Source organism: Phoenix dactylifera, chromosome 8 (assembly GCF_051530095.1).
Source record: "Phoenix dactylifera cultivar Ajwa chromosome 8, Ajwa_hap1_PhDact_Kaust_v1.1, whole genome shotgun sequence".
Lineage (NCBI taxonomy): Eukaryota > Viridiplantae > Streptophyta > Magnoliopsida > Arecales > Arecaceae > Phoenix > Phoenix dactylifera.
In genome coordinates this window covers 29,643,387-29,658,636 of record NC_143197.1, presented here as the reverse complement: position 1 = coordinate 29,658,636, position 15,250 = coordinate 29,643,387, and the positions used below count along the sequence as shown (strand labels likewise).

Sequence of the window (15,250 nt, the reverse complement as noted above, 5' to 3'; positions counted from 1 at the left end):
ATATCCTCTCTCTCTCACTAGCCAAGGAAGAGAGAAAGATGGAGAAAGGGAGGCTGTAGTGGTGCCTAGGATCAGGGGACCTATGGCTGACTGCTGTGGACAACAGCCGATGGTAATCGGCAGCTAGTAGCGAGGGAAAATAAACTAAAAACAGGGTTCCAACCTCCTTAACCCATGAAACCAAGACAGGGTCAGGGGACCTATGGCTGACTCCGGCCTTCGCTTTTAACCACTGCGGAGAGTCAAGGAAAGGCTCGGGCGACGAGTGCTGAAGGAAACAATGATCAGAGAAAGAGAAGGTCCCGACTTCCAAAAATAGGAAAAAACAGGGTGTTGCCCTTTTCAGCCAAATTCCAACGATCACCGACCAACATCAGGGCCCCAAAGGGTCCAAAAGGAAGAGGAGAAAGGTAAATCGAAGATGGCTGCATTTTTACCTGGTTTTCGGCGGCAATTAGATGCAGCTATGGCATGAACGATGATCGGCGTTCGGAAAGAAAAAAATGAAGAGAACGCTGACGGTGGGCTCAAATCGGGTTAGATCTCCGGTGGGATGAGAGAGGAGTCGGTGAAAACCTCTAAATAAGCCTAGTCGCGACCGGAATCCAGCTTAGAGTTGGATTCCTTCCGACCATCTCGGAGATCGGGAATCTTCTTCCTCCGTTGTTGCACGTGCGTGGCATGCATATTCCTTTTTTTTTTTTTGGTCCAAAAGGATTGGGCCGATAAAGTGGACTAGGCCCAGTTTACTAGATCTCACATTGAGGTAGATAATTTAGAGAAGACCAAAGAAATAATAACACATCTCTATAGTTATTATCTGCCCTAGACAAAAGCCCCACAACAACAGATCGGACAACTTAAACATTAGTAACTTTGAGATTCTTATAATCTTGTCACGTGTAGCATGTCCCTGCAATAATTTAACAATCCTTTTTTTTTTACTTCATAGACAGACATGCTTGACCTTAATAATCTACGCTCAGGTCCTATTGATTAGTGGATTTGGTCGCCCCTCTTTTTCATTAAAATAAACTCTAGACTAAGGTCTCGTCCAGCCAACAGCTAGACACAATAAATAAATAAAATAAATTTTCATTCAAACATAAGACATCATGGCTCTAATGTAACTCCTATTTGGATGCTTAATTTCTCCATCTTCATGGTATGTGCCCAAATGGTTGGAAGAGTTGAGGAGAATGTAAGAGGCACGAGGAGGATCCGTTTCATTCAGCAACCTTAAGATTTTAAGGGCACTATTATGATTTCAAAAGATAGTTTCTGATATTCCAAAATTGTTATGACTGTTTTACTTGAAGTTATTAATTAGGACCGAAGATGCTGTAGCCTCCCCCATTTCGTTCGTACCCTTTTTTGTTTTTGTTTTTTTAATTCTGATTGCCTCAAGCTTGTGTAAAGGATATTAAAATAAATGAGGGATATGAGATCCAAAACGAGCTTCAAAATCACACCATTCACCGCTAATTATATATTGGATTGAATAACTTAACTTTTAGGATGCATTTGGTTCTCAACTAGAATCAACATCGAAATAAATTATAATGAAATTAGGAAAGGGTATATCGTCTGATATATTTAGTTTGTGATTGGAATCGAAATCGTAATAAAATTTAAATACTAAAAGGGAGTAGGAATTAAATTTTGAAGAATCAGACATTTCTATTTCCTTCTGAAATTATAATAAAAATAAAATTTTCTTGAACCAAACGGCTGGAATAAGAATTACACATTTTCATTTCTATTTCATAGTTTCATCCCTTCCAACCGAAAATGCTCCTAATTTAGCTACTTATCAGGCTGCGCATGTTGAAAAAAAAGAAAATTACCTATTATTTAAGTCATAATGGCCAAGTATCACCTTCCTTTTTTTTCTTTTTTTTTTTCCACTTAGACAGAGGGTCGGGTCTGATTCCATTTAGAGTCCACGTTTGGAAGATGATGAGGTTAGTGCAAGATAATAGAAAGAAACTAGGTAAATACTAACCATAACTTGGAAAAAACTAATATAAGAAAGACATTAGTGTGGATAGAAAAAGGATATAGGTAATGAAAGCATAGTAAATACTTAAACACTAACCATATCTGACTCTCATATATGAGGCTCTAATTCAGTTTTTTTATTTGAGGATTTGGTATAACGGTTCCATTAGCTTGCCGAGCCCCTGCACATCTCCAGCTCTTCCACTCGTCAAATCATTATGGATGACCCTACTATGTTTCAAATTTAATATGCATATGCTTTTCTAAAGCCAGCGAGCCTAGGAAGACAGCTTTTGATGACTGCATGTGTCGCCACAGGATTAGGTGGTTGATGGAAGGAGTAAAAGATTCTGGTATAAAATAAAAGCCATGAAGTCTGCGATCCAGCTCCATGTTAGGAGACCCATCTTTTCCCAACCTCTGATGCTGAAAGCCCACCAAATTCCCCATTAAATTTCCCCCCCCCCCCCCCCACACACACTCTCTCTCTCTCTCAAAACCTCACCCAACCTTTTCTTTTTGCCACCTTGCGTCTGTCCCACCGTCCCAGAGAGAAGTCTTGGAACCAAAGAAACCCCACTTCCTTGTTCCTCCTTCCATGACGGTCCCACCATCACCTGTAATTTACTTCGTTCTCCTTCCATCTCATGGCGAGATGTAATGTAACCAGGGTAAACAGAGGGTGTTCTGGAAGCAAACCAAGTAAAAAATTTTTAACAGCGTGGGAAGAATACATTTGGACCGGCCAATTCATGCTGGGTAAAAAAAATTATTTTTTCCATTCCATGTGAAACCGACCGTGGTGAAACTCGTGATATCCAATGGAATGAAGATAAGATTTTGCGACTTACCCTGACTCCTTCTATTCAGCAGGAAAATTCCAACAGCGGTGGACGCGGTTGTGTCCTTCTTAACATAAGGACCGGACCTCGGCTCGTTTGTCTGCCATCCCGGAAAAAGTCAATCGAGATGAAGTCCTCCTCCTCCTCCTCCTCCTCCTCCTCCTCCCATAGAAAGTGCCCCTTCTCCTCCTATCTCATCACCTTCTCCTTCATCATCTTTGTGGCCATCCTTTATGGCGAGGACTTCAGCTGCATCCTTCGCCAGCATTTCCTTCAATCCCAACAGCTAGAGGATTTCGAACAACAACAACAACAAAACATTCCAAAGCCAAAAGGTAAAAATGAACCGAAATCTTTTCTTCTTCTTCTTCTTCTTCTTCTTTTTTTGGTACTTGGCTGACTTGGTGTTGTATTAGAGAAGGATGAGGTGGTGCCATTTGCAGTGGGGGAGACGGCGAGGGGCTGTAACATTTTCGAAGGGGAGTGGGTGTACGACGAGGAGAGGAGACCGCAGTACGAGGAGAAGGAGTGCCCTTACATCCAGCCCCAGCTGACTTGCCTGGTCCACGGCCGCCCGGACACCGGCTACCAGCACTGGCGATGGCAGCCCCATGGCTGCTCTCTTCCCAGGTATGCATCTCTCTAGCATTATTTTTCTTAATTAAAGAGAGATTATCTTCTCAACCAAATCGGATTATTAATTACTGCGCGTCTGTTTGTGTCTCACCTCCACCATCACTTCCTAATTCAAGAATTTTAGCTGCCAATTATTATGATTATTATTATCTTTTAAAGATATCCATAGATTCATTTCATGATATGAGAAGTGAATATAGGATTAGAAATTCCGAAATCGGCACAAAAGTCTGGAATTAAAGAAAAGATTTTTTTTTTTTTTTTGGAATATAAGAACTTAATCTGGGATGTCACACTTTTATGTAAATAAGATTGGCAAATTGGAAAGATTGATATGGATGGGTTTATCTTTTGATAACAGCTGTTTGTGGTTGGCAGGGGAGGCAGTTTTCCAAGGATTGGTGTCAAAGTTAGGTACCGAAGTAGCCTAAGTTTGGGTAATGCAAGGGGCTGTATTTTTTTTGATGAAGAGGGTAATGGAAGGGGCTGTAGAGCTCGAAAGAAGGGGAAAGGGAGCAATATATGATGACAACTTGGGTGACGACAAATCATCTCGAAATGACTTGTTTAATGGTTGGGAATCACGAATGATAAGAAATGCTGCTTTCACTGCTTTCTTTGATAACTCTGCCCAAATGCTTTCTAAATAATTTTCATTGAGATTTGGTAGGGTGGTGAGGACTGAGGAGTAGATTTCCAGGGACCAACTATGAGAGGGACGGTTGCATTAAGATTTAAGAGTCACATAAATGGTCTTTGTGACATATAGGCGTGCAGATAACTTCCTCAACTTTAATTGGGTCCTGACAGCCATAGATGTAACCAATAATCGCCACAGTCTCCCCAATTCCTATGTGGTAAAGCAGCTGGTTGCATTAAGAGTCACATACATGGTCTTTGTGACGGATAGGCATACTTTCTCAACTTTACTTGGGTCATGACAGCCATAGCTGTAACCAATAATCACCAGAGTCTCCCCAATTCCTATGTGGGAAAGTAGCTGGTCCCAATTGGAAGGAGCTTGACAAGCTGATTTAGAGGAATGATACAATCACATGGAGTCTGATGACATAAATTTCATTGGCAAATTAAGCCATGTTTTGATGGAAGGTTTGTGTCTATGGAGATCATTGGCCTCCTATTTAGAGATTCTTCATTGGGATGGATCAATTGAAGTATTTACAAAATAATTTTTGAGCAGAATATTAGTCTCAGAGTTTTTGCCAAAATGGAGAAGATGTGAGAGTTCCTATAGGTGGGGTTTGCCATATTGTTAGCTCTTTTTCCTTAGGCAAAACACACAGCTACTTTACCCTTTCATCTCTGCCATGGAATTTTTCACTAAAATTTATACCATAAAAGCCATTGTTACATTTTCAGCTTTTGATGTGGCATAATGCTATGGATCAATATGGAAGTTTCTCGGCCTCATGGTACAAGCAGATTTGTGTTGAGTCACGGGAATTAGCCTGATATATGGGAGTGGTAGAGTAATGAATTGCCATGTCAAGGCTAGCAGTCATGGGTTTGAGACCATGGCAGCTTTTCATCCGCATAAAATGGATGCTTCATAAATATTTTTTAATTTAGTAATTAATTTAAGAATAATATTTTGAGGGGAACAACTAGGATGGAATTAGCATGCAGTTCTTGCAGCGTCGTTAAATGAAGGCTACACTTAGAAGTTCATTAACAATTTGTAGGTAACAATTCTCCTTAAAAATGATTTGTACGTAAAGGTAGAAAATATCTTGGTAGTCTTATATAACAAGGGTTATATAAGAAGTAAAATGAGAGAGAGAGAGAGAGAGAGAGAGAGAGAGAGAGAGAGAGAGAGATGGCTCTTTTTATCACCAAAAAGAAAAAAAAAAGAAAGAAAGAAGTAAAATGAGAGAGAGAGAGAAAGAGAGAGAGAGATCTAGAGAGAGAATTAGGGGAAAAGAACAAGAAATCTTATCTTGTAATTAGAAGATGTTAGCACGTAACATATACTTGGAATGTGGGATGTCAAACAGTCAAAGTAATATACTACAAGATTTACTCCATACTTAAAAGAATAATTATAAGCAAGGTGTTAGCTTATGAAGCTGCTAAAGTCCTTAGTAGTTGGATTAAGTGATTTCAAATTAAATCTTGCCTTCACTAGGATTTTGAAGATTGAGAATCTCCTTATGTAGCTTACTACCTACAAGCCCTTTTATTAAAAAGAAAAGAAAAATAATCATATGATAATAAGCAATTTGGAAAATACTCGTGGGAAAACAAGAGAATTCCCCTTGCATTTTAGATGCAATTTACCTGAAAAAGTGTTCTTTTATCCAAGAGGATCATTAAACCTGATATGAACCACTCTAGCTATTACGGGCAAGTTTGGAGAGTGGGATTCATCATATTAGAAAGTCGAATAATATGCCAATTTTTCATAGACCCTAACCAGCCCATGTAAAGGCTCTCTTGAGTAGGAGCTAATTGTGCCCTGGTATGCCTCAATGAGAGGTCCGATGACTAATAAGTATTGTGATACACAATTGGCCTAGAGGATTTAGCAATGTAATTGTCTCCAGCAAATAATAAGATGAAAGCATGCCCAGAGGTTTTAGCAATGACATTGTATTTTCGATCATACTGCTGATTATTCCATCAACTGCTAATTGCAAGCATGGGCTTGCCGCAATTTACAGCTTCAATGCCACTCTAATGCTCGAAATGCTCCGAGGGAAGCGGATGATGTTTGTCGGGGATTCCTTGAATCGCGGACAGTATGTATCTTTGATCTGTCTCCTGCATCGAATCATTCCTGAGAGTGCCAAATCCATGGAAACTTTCGACTCACTTACTGTCTTCAAAGCTAAGGTAATATCTCAGAAACATCTTTATAATTATCTAGCTTGCAATTTACTGCATCATGAACTAATAACCAATGGATTCTCTTAGGATTACAATGCTTCAATCGAATTCTATTGGGCTCCTTTTCTTGTTGAATCCAACTCCGACAACGCCGTCATACACAGGGTTGCAGATAGAATTGTTCGAACGGGGTCAATCAACAAGCATGCTCAGCATTGGAAGGGAGTTGACATCTTGGTCTTCAATTCTTACCTTTGGTGGATGACAGGAATGAAGATGAAGATATTGTACTTTCTTCCTCAGCTCATTTCCTTATTATCATCTCTTGTTAGCAATTGATCCTTAATGTTGTAATTTATTTTGGCGATTCGCAGGCGAGGGTCCTTCGAAGGTGACATGAAGGAAATTTTAGAGATGGAAACGGAGGATGCGTATCGGTTAGCATTGAAGAGAATGGTGAAATGGGTGGAGAAGAACATAGATACTCACAAGAACAGGGTATTCTTCACCAGCATGTCGCCTACTCATACGACGTGAGTTATCTTCCCTACACTACTCTGCTGGGGCCCATCCATCTCAACCTCTTCTTACATAAGTTGCATTTCTAACTCCTGGTCCTCCAATGCACTCAAAACACTGTTTCAGTGGAAGAGGTGCTCACCTCCCATTCCCTCCTACGTTCACACAATATTTTAATAAATACAAGTTTCTATATAAATTATGATAAAGAGAACAAGAGTATGTTCTGCTAAATCAATATATATATATATATATATATATATATATATATATATATATATATATATATATATATATATATATATATAATTCATTTTAAATAAATTGATCGATGATGATCGATGCTTACCATCAAATACTTTCTTCTTTTAGATAAAACACATGCACGATATATCCAGAATATTCACGGCACATTAATGAGAAGCAATTTAGAGGGTAGGTATGCCTCTTAGCTCTTAGTGGTTTGGATCAAATGTAGCCAAATGATGAATTTATTTCAACAAAAAAAAAGGGAGACCCATTGATGATAGGTAAGAAAACAGGGAATAGACAAGAGTAGCCCTTGCCTAGATACCCCTAACCCCTAAAACTTCTTTGTTCCATGGATTGCATTTCCTTTCTTCCTCCTATCATTAATTGGTCATCCACTGGATTGCATCCTAAACTTTTTTTTCTTCTGTTTTTTCTCTAAAGAAAGAACAATATGCACTGTAATTTTCTTTGCACCTGGGAATTAGATTGATAGCTGATTTCTTAATATGCGAACTTGACGAGGAGGTTTGATATCCTTGGGCCCATGAACAAGTTATAATTCCTGGTTAATAACCCTTGAGGTTCATGGACAAGTTATAATTCCTGGTCCTCATTTCAAAGTCTAATTGAGGAGGTTTGACAGGAGCAAGGAATGGGGTGGTGAGCCAGATGGGAACTGCTACAACCAGACAACTCCAATCAAGGATCCAACCTATTGGGGAAGCAGTTCAAGCAAAGGCATAATGCAAGTAATTAAGGAGGTGTTTAGTAAAGCGAAGGTGCCCATAACTCTCATCAACATCACTCAACTATCGGAGTATCGCAAGGATGCACACACACAAATTTACAAGAAGCAATGGAGTCCATTGACACCAGAGCAGCTTGCTAACCCGAAAAGCTATGCTGATTGTGTGCACTGGTGTTTGCCTGGACTGCAGGATACATGGAATGAGCTCTTGTATGCCAAGCTTTTCTTTCCCTGAGAAGAGAACAAAGTCATTTATACGAGTTATGCTTCCATTTTTCTTGTACTTAATATTTGTTGCATCGATATATTTTAAGTGAAACTAATCGTGGCCTTAAAAATGTGTAGCTGATTTTTTTTTTCCCCATGTTATTTGGTCTTCTCTATCAGTTGAGAACGAAACACCTGCTATATCTTCTCTATAGTAAGTAAGAAGAGAACTAGGAAATTTTCACTTGAACACAAAGGAAAAGTAAATATCTTATGAAATAGTTTCGGAATGAGCAACATGATGCCACTGTAATGAGTCGGCCTTATAAAGGGTCATGTCTTTGTTGAGAGATGGAAATCAACACCTTCTCTGTCCTTTAAGTATCCCTCTTTATTACATATAACACAATCTAGTAAAGTGGAACCTGTTGTGGTTAGCATGTTTCAAAATCCCGAACCTGGATAATTATAATGTAGATGGATCTCCCTCTTTTACTCTCAAAAAACGACACTTACCTGTTTTTTTTTTTTTCGAACCATGCTGATTTCTATTTTCTATCTCATTCTTCTTCTTGCCATAAAGCAGGTCACCATGTATTCCTTTCTTAGGATATATTAGCAGGATTATTCTTGAAGAAAATTATGAAACCGTGGGTTCCCGCTGATCCATTAGCTTCGAAAGGTCAATTTTCTAATTTTTAATAAACTGGGTGGGCTTTGCCCTCCCCTTTCATTAAAAAAAATCAAAGTGTCAATTTTTAAATAGTAAAACATAAAATTTGCTTAAAAGAAAAGCATATATCCATATTATTCTGTAATTTCTACGAAATATTTGCCTTCATTTTCTTTCTTAGATTTTTTATTCTAGGATTTGAAAAAAAAATAACACATCTTCCTTGAGCTTGGGCTGATTATGTGCCAATTTCTACTCTGTTATGAAAAGTCAAACAAAAGTTGACCTTGGACATCTAAAGCAAGAAAATATAGATGGTCACCATGTATGGAGTCGTCATCAGGCAAAAGTTTTTATTAATTTTGTTAAACAACTTTAGCTCTAGTGCATAATATGCTAGCTAATTACCTTAAAAAAATAATATACTAGTTAAGAACTCCAACATGCAAGCTTTTTTTTTTCAAAAGAAAGATTCAGAATGGAAGCTTACTTTAGGCAACTTGATATAAGCTACTTCTAGAAGATCGTAACATTGGATTTGGCAGAGAATGGTACTAATGTTGAAGGCAAAGAAAGAAGTGCCCATATATGCACTTGATACATCTGACAAACAACTTATCAATTTTATAATGAATTATTCTACTCATGTTTCACATACAAACATGGAGTGAACAGGTTGACTACGATTCTTTGGATCTGAACTCTTATGGCCACTTGCGGATCCTCAGCTGTAGTTGCCTACTGGTGGTCCTTATGTATGGAATTTAGACAAGATTGAGCACCAACTTCTATTAAATGCTGCAACAGAAAATTCAAAACTTGTTGAGACTAGAACAAAATCAACTCACTCTTGCAAATTCCCTACATTTACCAAGGTGACTGCTTTGATTACTCTTTCGACCTAGGCCCCAGAATGACACTTGGTCATATATGTACTTGTCATGTTATGAACTGCTTTCAGCCTAGTGTCCACACTCAAAATGTAGTCAAGGACTTAAAGTCATCTTTCTGCAGAAATGCAGATATTGGTTAATTCATGTAAACTTCTTTTGGTGGTGAAAAGTCCTATCAAAATAATCAACTGTCCAACCAAAAAAATAGTAAACCTTATATATCCTAGAAGTTCAAATCTTTTCCTAAACTTACTAGCACTAAGATTACTAATCATGAAAAACATTAGTCAAATTTAGAGTAGGTGCTACGTCCAACACAGCGTACGGGTTTTTGACTATCAGAAATATCAAGGGAATGCCTTCTTTTTGCCTGATCGAGCAGATAATACATAGCTCGAGTCATGCAGTGACCTCTTAATTCCATGGTGTTTAGGGTAGTTTTCAGCATTCATATTTCAACTATCTGGTAGTCTGTTGTAGGTTCATTGGTGCAACCACCAATGTCCAATATCTTCTACAATTTTGATGATGGGTTAGGATCTGAAAAAAAAGTCGACTGTCCACACAAAGAATCCATCATTCAATAAGTTCAAGAAATGAATAGCTTCTTCAGTATTAGTTCATTAACAGATGGGTGACATGAACTTCCATGCAACAACAATAAGGATGGGAAATTATTCGGAAAATTGATTTCTCATGCTACCTTAACATGACTATCCAAAAGCTTATTTTGTGATCGAGGAAAAGCATCTTTAAACTCATCCAAGAGTTGCACTGAAGATCTTCAAACTCATCTAAGAGTTGCATTCGAAAAGTAGGTAAGACCAACTGGAGCTTTTGGGTGAGCCACCACCACAAGTATATAAAGTTCACAATACGACGTGCATTTTTTGTATAATTCTATTGGACTTACCTTGTTGAACTGTAAGAAGAATTAATAGTTTCTCGAAAAATACATTTTTAGGTATGTAATGTTTTTTGCTCTAAGTTCATGGTGAAAGATTAATTAGTAAGATCAGTTACATAATCAACTTCCTCTAAAAGAAGAAGAGGTTCTGTTTCAACTACTGTCTTAAGTGGAATCAGATGCAAGAAGCTTCCAAATTGCACTTGATGATATCGAACTGAAATGTGTTAAGCACGATGTGCATGATGACGTTATATTTGTCGATTAATGTAACCACTAGGGAAGAGTCTCCTAATCTCATTCATGAAATGCCGAGGCCTTCTTTCCTGGTCTAAACTGATGCAACTTGTGTTTGAGTTTTGTCGTTCGTGAAACAAGACTAATTTCTCATTTAGTGTTCATCATACCTGCCAAAACTACGTGAGAACGATCGCAGGATCTCGGTAAACAGATGTAGCCTTTCTGATAAAGTAGCATAACGTTTTTCTATGTGCAACAAACCTGAAAGGATAACCATGGATGCGAGAGTTTGATGAGGAATCCTAACAATTTTCCTAAATTTTTCACAGTGGTGATATTGTCCATCACATGACAAGTCTAAACACTCTTTGTTTAGAGAAAGTCAGCGTTGGACTCAATAGTGGCATCAAGTGTAGATTCATAATAAATCATCTGCATTAAATTCGTATCCTAAGTAAGAGCATAATTTCCTATTAGGAAAAGAGATGTTAGCATCCTAAACTGAGTGCAAAGAGGATTTCTTAAAATCAGCAAATGTGGAAAGAGCATATAATACTCAATTGTAGAAGTCAAATGTTGATAGAAAGTTCTTGACTTGATCAAATGCATTTTTTTATACTCATTAGCGTGAGATACGAGTTTCTCCTGATAAGTATATCGAGTATTCCCTTGCTTATGCAATCTGTTAGGGGAAAAATATAAGTCGTCACGACTGCGAGACCCTCCGACCTGGAGGCGCCGAGCATACCCTCCGACCTGGAGGCGCCGAGCATACCCCCCTGACCCGGAAGCGCCTGAGCAGCCCTACTGACCCAGAGACGCCGGACTCGCGCTGTGGTCACATCCCCCCGTAGCGCGACCGAAAAACCACGCTTTGCTTTCGTCAACAATCAAAGCGTATGGCTCCTGCAGGCACTCAGCTTACTCAACAATTAAAGCGTATGGCTTCTGTTGTCTACGGACATCAAGCCTCTTACAGAAAACCTGCTTGGCTATGAATGATGGTATGACTCCATGATGACTTGAGAGCTTCGGCCTAATCTCCTACAGTAACGGCATTGATTCACACGATCGAGCATTGATTTCTACTGCATGCCCAATCGTACTACAGACCGTTTGCCCCGTCACATCACAGGTAACCCAGCCCTCTCTATAAAAGGGGAACTTTCCCATTTTAGAGAGGGAGGAAGGAGGAAAAACTCTGAACATTGACTACTCCCGTTCATACACTTGCCCCCTCTAACTTAAGCATCGGAGCGCCGGCGCCGGAAACCCCGGCCACCGGCTTCTTACAGGTTTTCCAGAGGACGTCGCGCGCCAGCCAGACCGCCGTTCGTCGAGTCTCGCCAGAGCTCCCCCTTCCTCAGCCGACGGTCGCCCCCAGATCCAAATTCCAGCAACACAAGCCATCCCCTATCCAAAATAATCATCCATAATTTCTCTGAAGCAGGAAAAGAATGTGTGGTCTGAAACTAACCAGCCAGTTGTAGCTAAAAACATCGGTGAACTATAATCCACCGATGTCTTATATTAGTTTACTCTGTGTCTCTTTCATCATTCGCTGTATGTATTCCTGAATCCACTAAGTATCCTGGAATCATCCAACTGAACCATGAATTAATTAGTTTCACATAATAAACCACGAGCAGTGCATGCAGCCCTAGCAAGAATTGTTCTCCTACAAGGTTGGTATAGGGTACTCATAAAACTAGCTCAGATTTTCATTTTTAATGGAAAAATAATTAGATTTTTAAGCATGGCTTCTAACCTGAACCATATTTATCCAAGTAAACTGGTGTGGTCTAAGTTCAGAAATCAAGACTGAAACCTTTTCTTCTTATTTTCCTTCTCCTTTTCTTTTTATCCGAGGAGAAGACTGAAAAACTTTTCCCTTCCGGTGTTAGTCCTGCTTCAAACAAGTTGCAACCCTGTCTTAGAATAACAAATGATGAACCAAGGACCAGGCCTAGAATAATTTTTGGTGGTGAATGGTTATATGGTCAATTCACTGCAAAGTTTCAGAAAGATACAGAGGGAGGGTTGAAAAACTGGGTGGCGTGAGAAGATTTGGCTGCAAACAAAGCTAACACGGTGGGATAATCAAAAGCTTCCCTGCCAAATTGCTGTCCAACTCGTGAGCCATCCTCTTCATTAAAAATCGAAAAAGGAAAACAAAAGGATGAGGATAGAAGAGAAGACAGGGAAAGGAAGGCAGAAAGGCTTCTAAAAAAACTAAAAACCATATCAACTTGGCATTTCTTTATACCACAAGTTGAAGTAATTAAAGGTCAAGTTGCATAGCCATCTAGAAGCTGATTCCACATCACCAGAAAAAGATATTTCAATTGCAACAAGCACCAACATGTGCTTAACTTACAGGGGCACCCATAATATTTCCATTATAGTGCCTAAATCTGAAAAGTTCCATTTCAGAAACAGAAGCGAGCCATGGTACTGGCAGATTGAGAAGTAAACAAGTAAATTAAAAAGAATTCATCTGCCATTGCACCCTTTTGAACTATGAGCGGGGGGATGGTTATGGATCAGCCACTAATGTACCAAGAAATATTGTTTTTAGCCCCCCATCATGCATCAATATTCAAGAATTTATGGTACATGGCAATTGACACAGCAAGCATCATGTCATAATTAATGACATGGTTAATTAGTCAGTATCAAGAAAATTAATGAAGGTGACTAGGACGAAGTCATGTTGCAGATGTGATATATAATCTTTGGCTATGACCTAATGTATTATTATATTAGTCAATTCCTAGAGATTCTTGCCTCATAGATATTTGGGGCTAAATTGAAATAAGAAGAATGTCAAAAGATGAATTATTTTAAAGGATTCTCTGCACATCACCCGCTTACTAGAAGTTATCAATATTTTCTGTTCTCTATTACTCAAAAAAAAAATCTCTCTTAAAAAAAAAATCCTAAAAATTGATTCACTTCCACAGTGATATTTAATCAAAAGAAATCATGATGCTATTTACCTTGCATGGTGTTTTCAAGCAAGCATAGCTCAGCGCAACCACTGGAATAGGCCCCACATTCAATCTGGACGGTGGCATTCCACCATATTTCTCAAAAGCAAGAGAGAAGGAAAAAAAAAAGAAGAGGAAAATAAAGGTGGTACTCTAGGCAAAGAAATGACAACCATGGAGGCAGCTTGCATCAAGGAAAGGCATGTCGAACTCAAAGAAAACAAGACCTGATCTCAATCTAAAAAGAATGGCCTCTACCATGATTAGAGGCTCCAACATCCCATATGCTTGGCCAAAGAGGCTAACCAGGTGGTGCATCAGCCTTGAATGCTACATATAAAATGGATGGACAACACAACTCATCAGAAGCAATTCATTTTTTTTGGTAGAGCATCAGAAGCAATTCATTGCCAAACCACATTGATCAAAACCAAGAGGCACATTCACTAAAGACAAACAAAAATAATAAAAGTTATGTACTCTATTAATATATAAGTAGATAGAGCATAAGAACATTTATAGGATGTATGAACAAGCTAGACTAAGAACTATGATATTATTCACAATGGGGTTTGCATCACTATAAAGCAAAAAGAAAGAAAGATGGAAGAAAAGAAAGATATAGATGAACTATATAATGCTTAGAATAGGCTTGTTCCGATGAGCTCAGCAGTACTCTTTTCTAGTCATCGCCGTTGTCGTCTCCTTCCATGCGGGTGCGGGATGGCGGAAAGCGGGGAAGAAGAAAACGACATCGAGAGGTTGGGAGATAATTACGCCGGTGCCCCTCCGTTGTTGGCCAGGTTCTCGGAGGTACGGGCCAGCGACCGGAGGTTGAGACGGACGATGGTGTCGACGAAGACGCGCGTGTCGTCCCTCGTGTTGCCGTCGGGGATGTCGACAACGTAGGACTCGACGACCACCGTGTGGTCGGCGGCGGCGGGTGGCGGCGAAGGCGCGGGGTGGAGGGTGGTGACGGAGCGGTAGTTGTTGAGGCGGTGCTCGCCGCCGATGACCCGGAAGCTGAGGACGTGGCGCTCGTCGTCGAGGATCTCGAGGCGCTCGCGGCTGGTGACCGCCGGGAGGCCAGAGACGACGCGGACCTCGCGGAGGGTGCCGACGTCGCCGTCACCGTCGAGGACGTTGCAGCTCTTGAGGAAGCGCTTGTAGACCTGGGGCTGGTCGAAGCGGCGGACCACCGACCAGACGGTGGCGACGGGGGCGGCGATGGTCTGCACCACCATCGAGCAGCATTGGTGGGGGCCCACGAAGTGCTCGTGGTGACGCGCCACCGCGTCCGGGACGTCGTGAGAGGTGCACCGCTGGGAGGAGGCGGCGCCGCTTCCCTCCGGCCGACCGCTGACGCGGTACTGCAGGGGGGAGGGCCTGGGAGCGGGGTGAGGCATCGTCGCCCCTTCCTCTCTTTCTTCCCACCGAAGGAGAAGAGATGGAGAGAGAAAGAGAGGGGTTTAGGAAGAGGATAATTTATTGCCGT

General features: G+C 40.2%; 2 protein-coding genes across 2 annotated transcripts; one reads left to right on the top strand and one right to left on the bottom strand.

Annotated features, from left to right (window-relative positions):
* Window positions 1-2,877: 2,877 nt before the first annotated feature.
* Window positions 2,878-8,183, top strand: LOC103714364 (putative xylan O-acetyltransferase 10). Its single transcript, XM_008801576.6, has 6 exons — window positions 2,878-3,178; window positions 3,260-3,473; window positions 6,161-6,332; window positions 6,414-6,613; window positions 6,701-6,859; window positions 7,741-8,183. The coding sequence occupies exons 1-6, from the start codon at window positions 2,971-2,973 to the stop codon at window positions 8,078-8,080; spliced, it is 1,293 nt and encodes a 430-aa protein (XP_008799798.4). The 5' UTR covers window positions 2,878-2,970; the 3' UTR covers window positions 8,081-8,183.
* Window positions 8,184-14,395: 6,212 nt separating this feature from the next.
* LOC103714404 (abscisic acid receptor PYL4) lies at window positions 14,396-15,215 on the bottom strand. Its single transcript, XM_008801643.6, has one exon. The coding sequence runs from the start codon at window positions 15,159-15,161 to the stop codon at window positions 14,529-14,531; it is 633 nt and encodes a 210-aa protein (XP_008799865.4). The 5' UTR covers window positions 15,162-15,215; the 3' UTR covers window positions 14,396-14,528.
* Window positions 15,216-15,250: the final 35 nt, after the last annotated feature.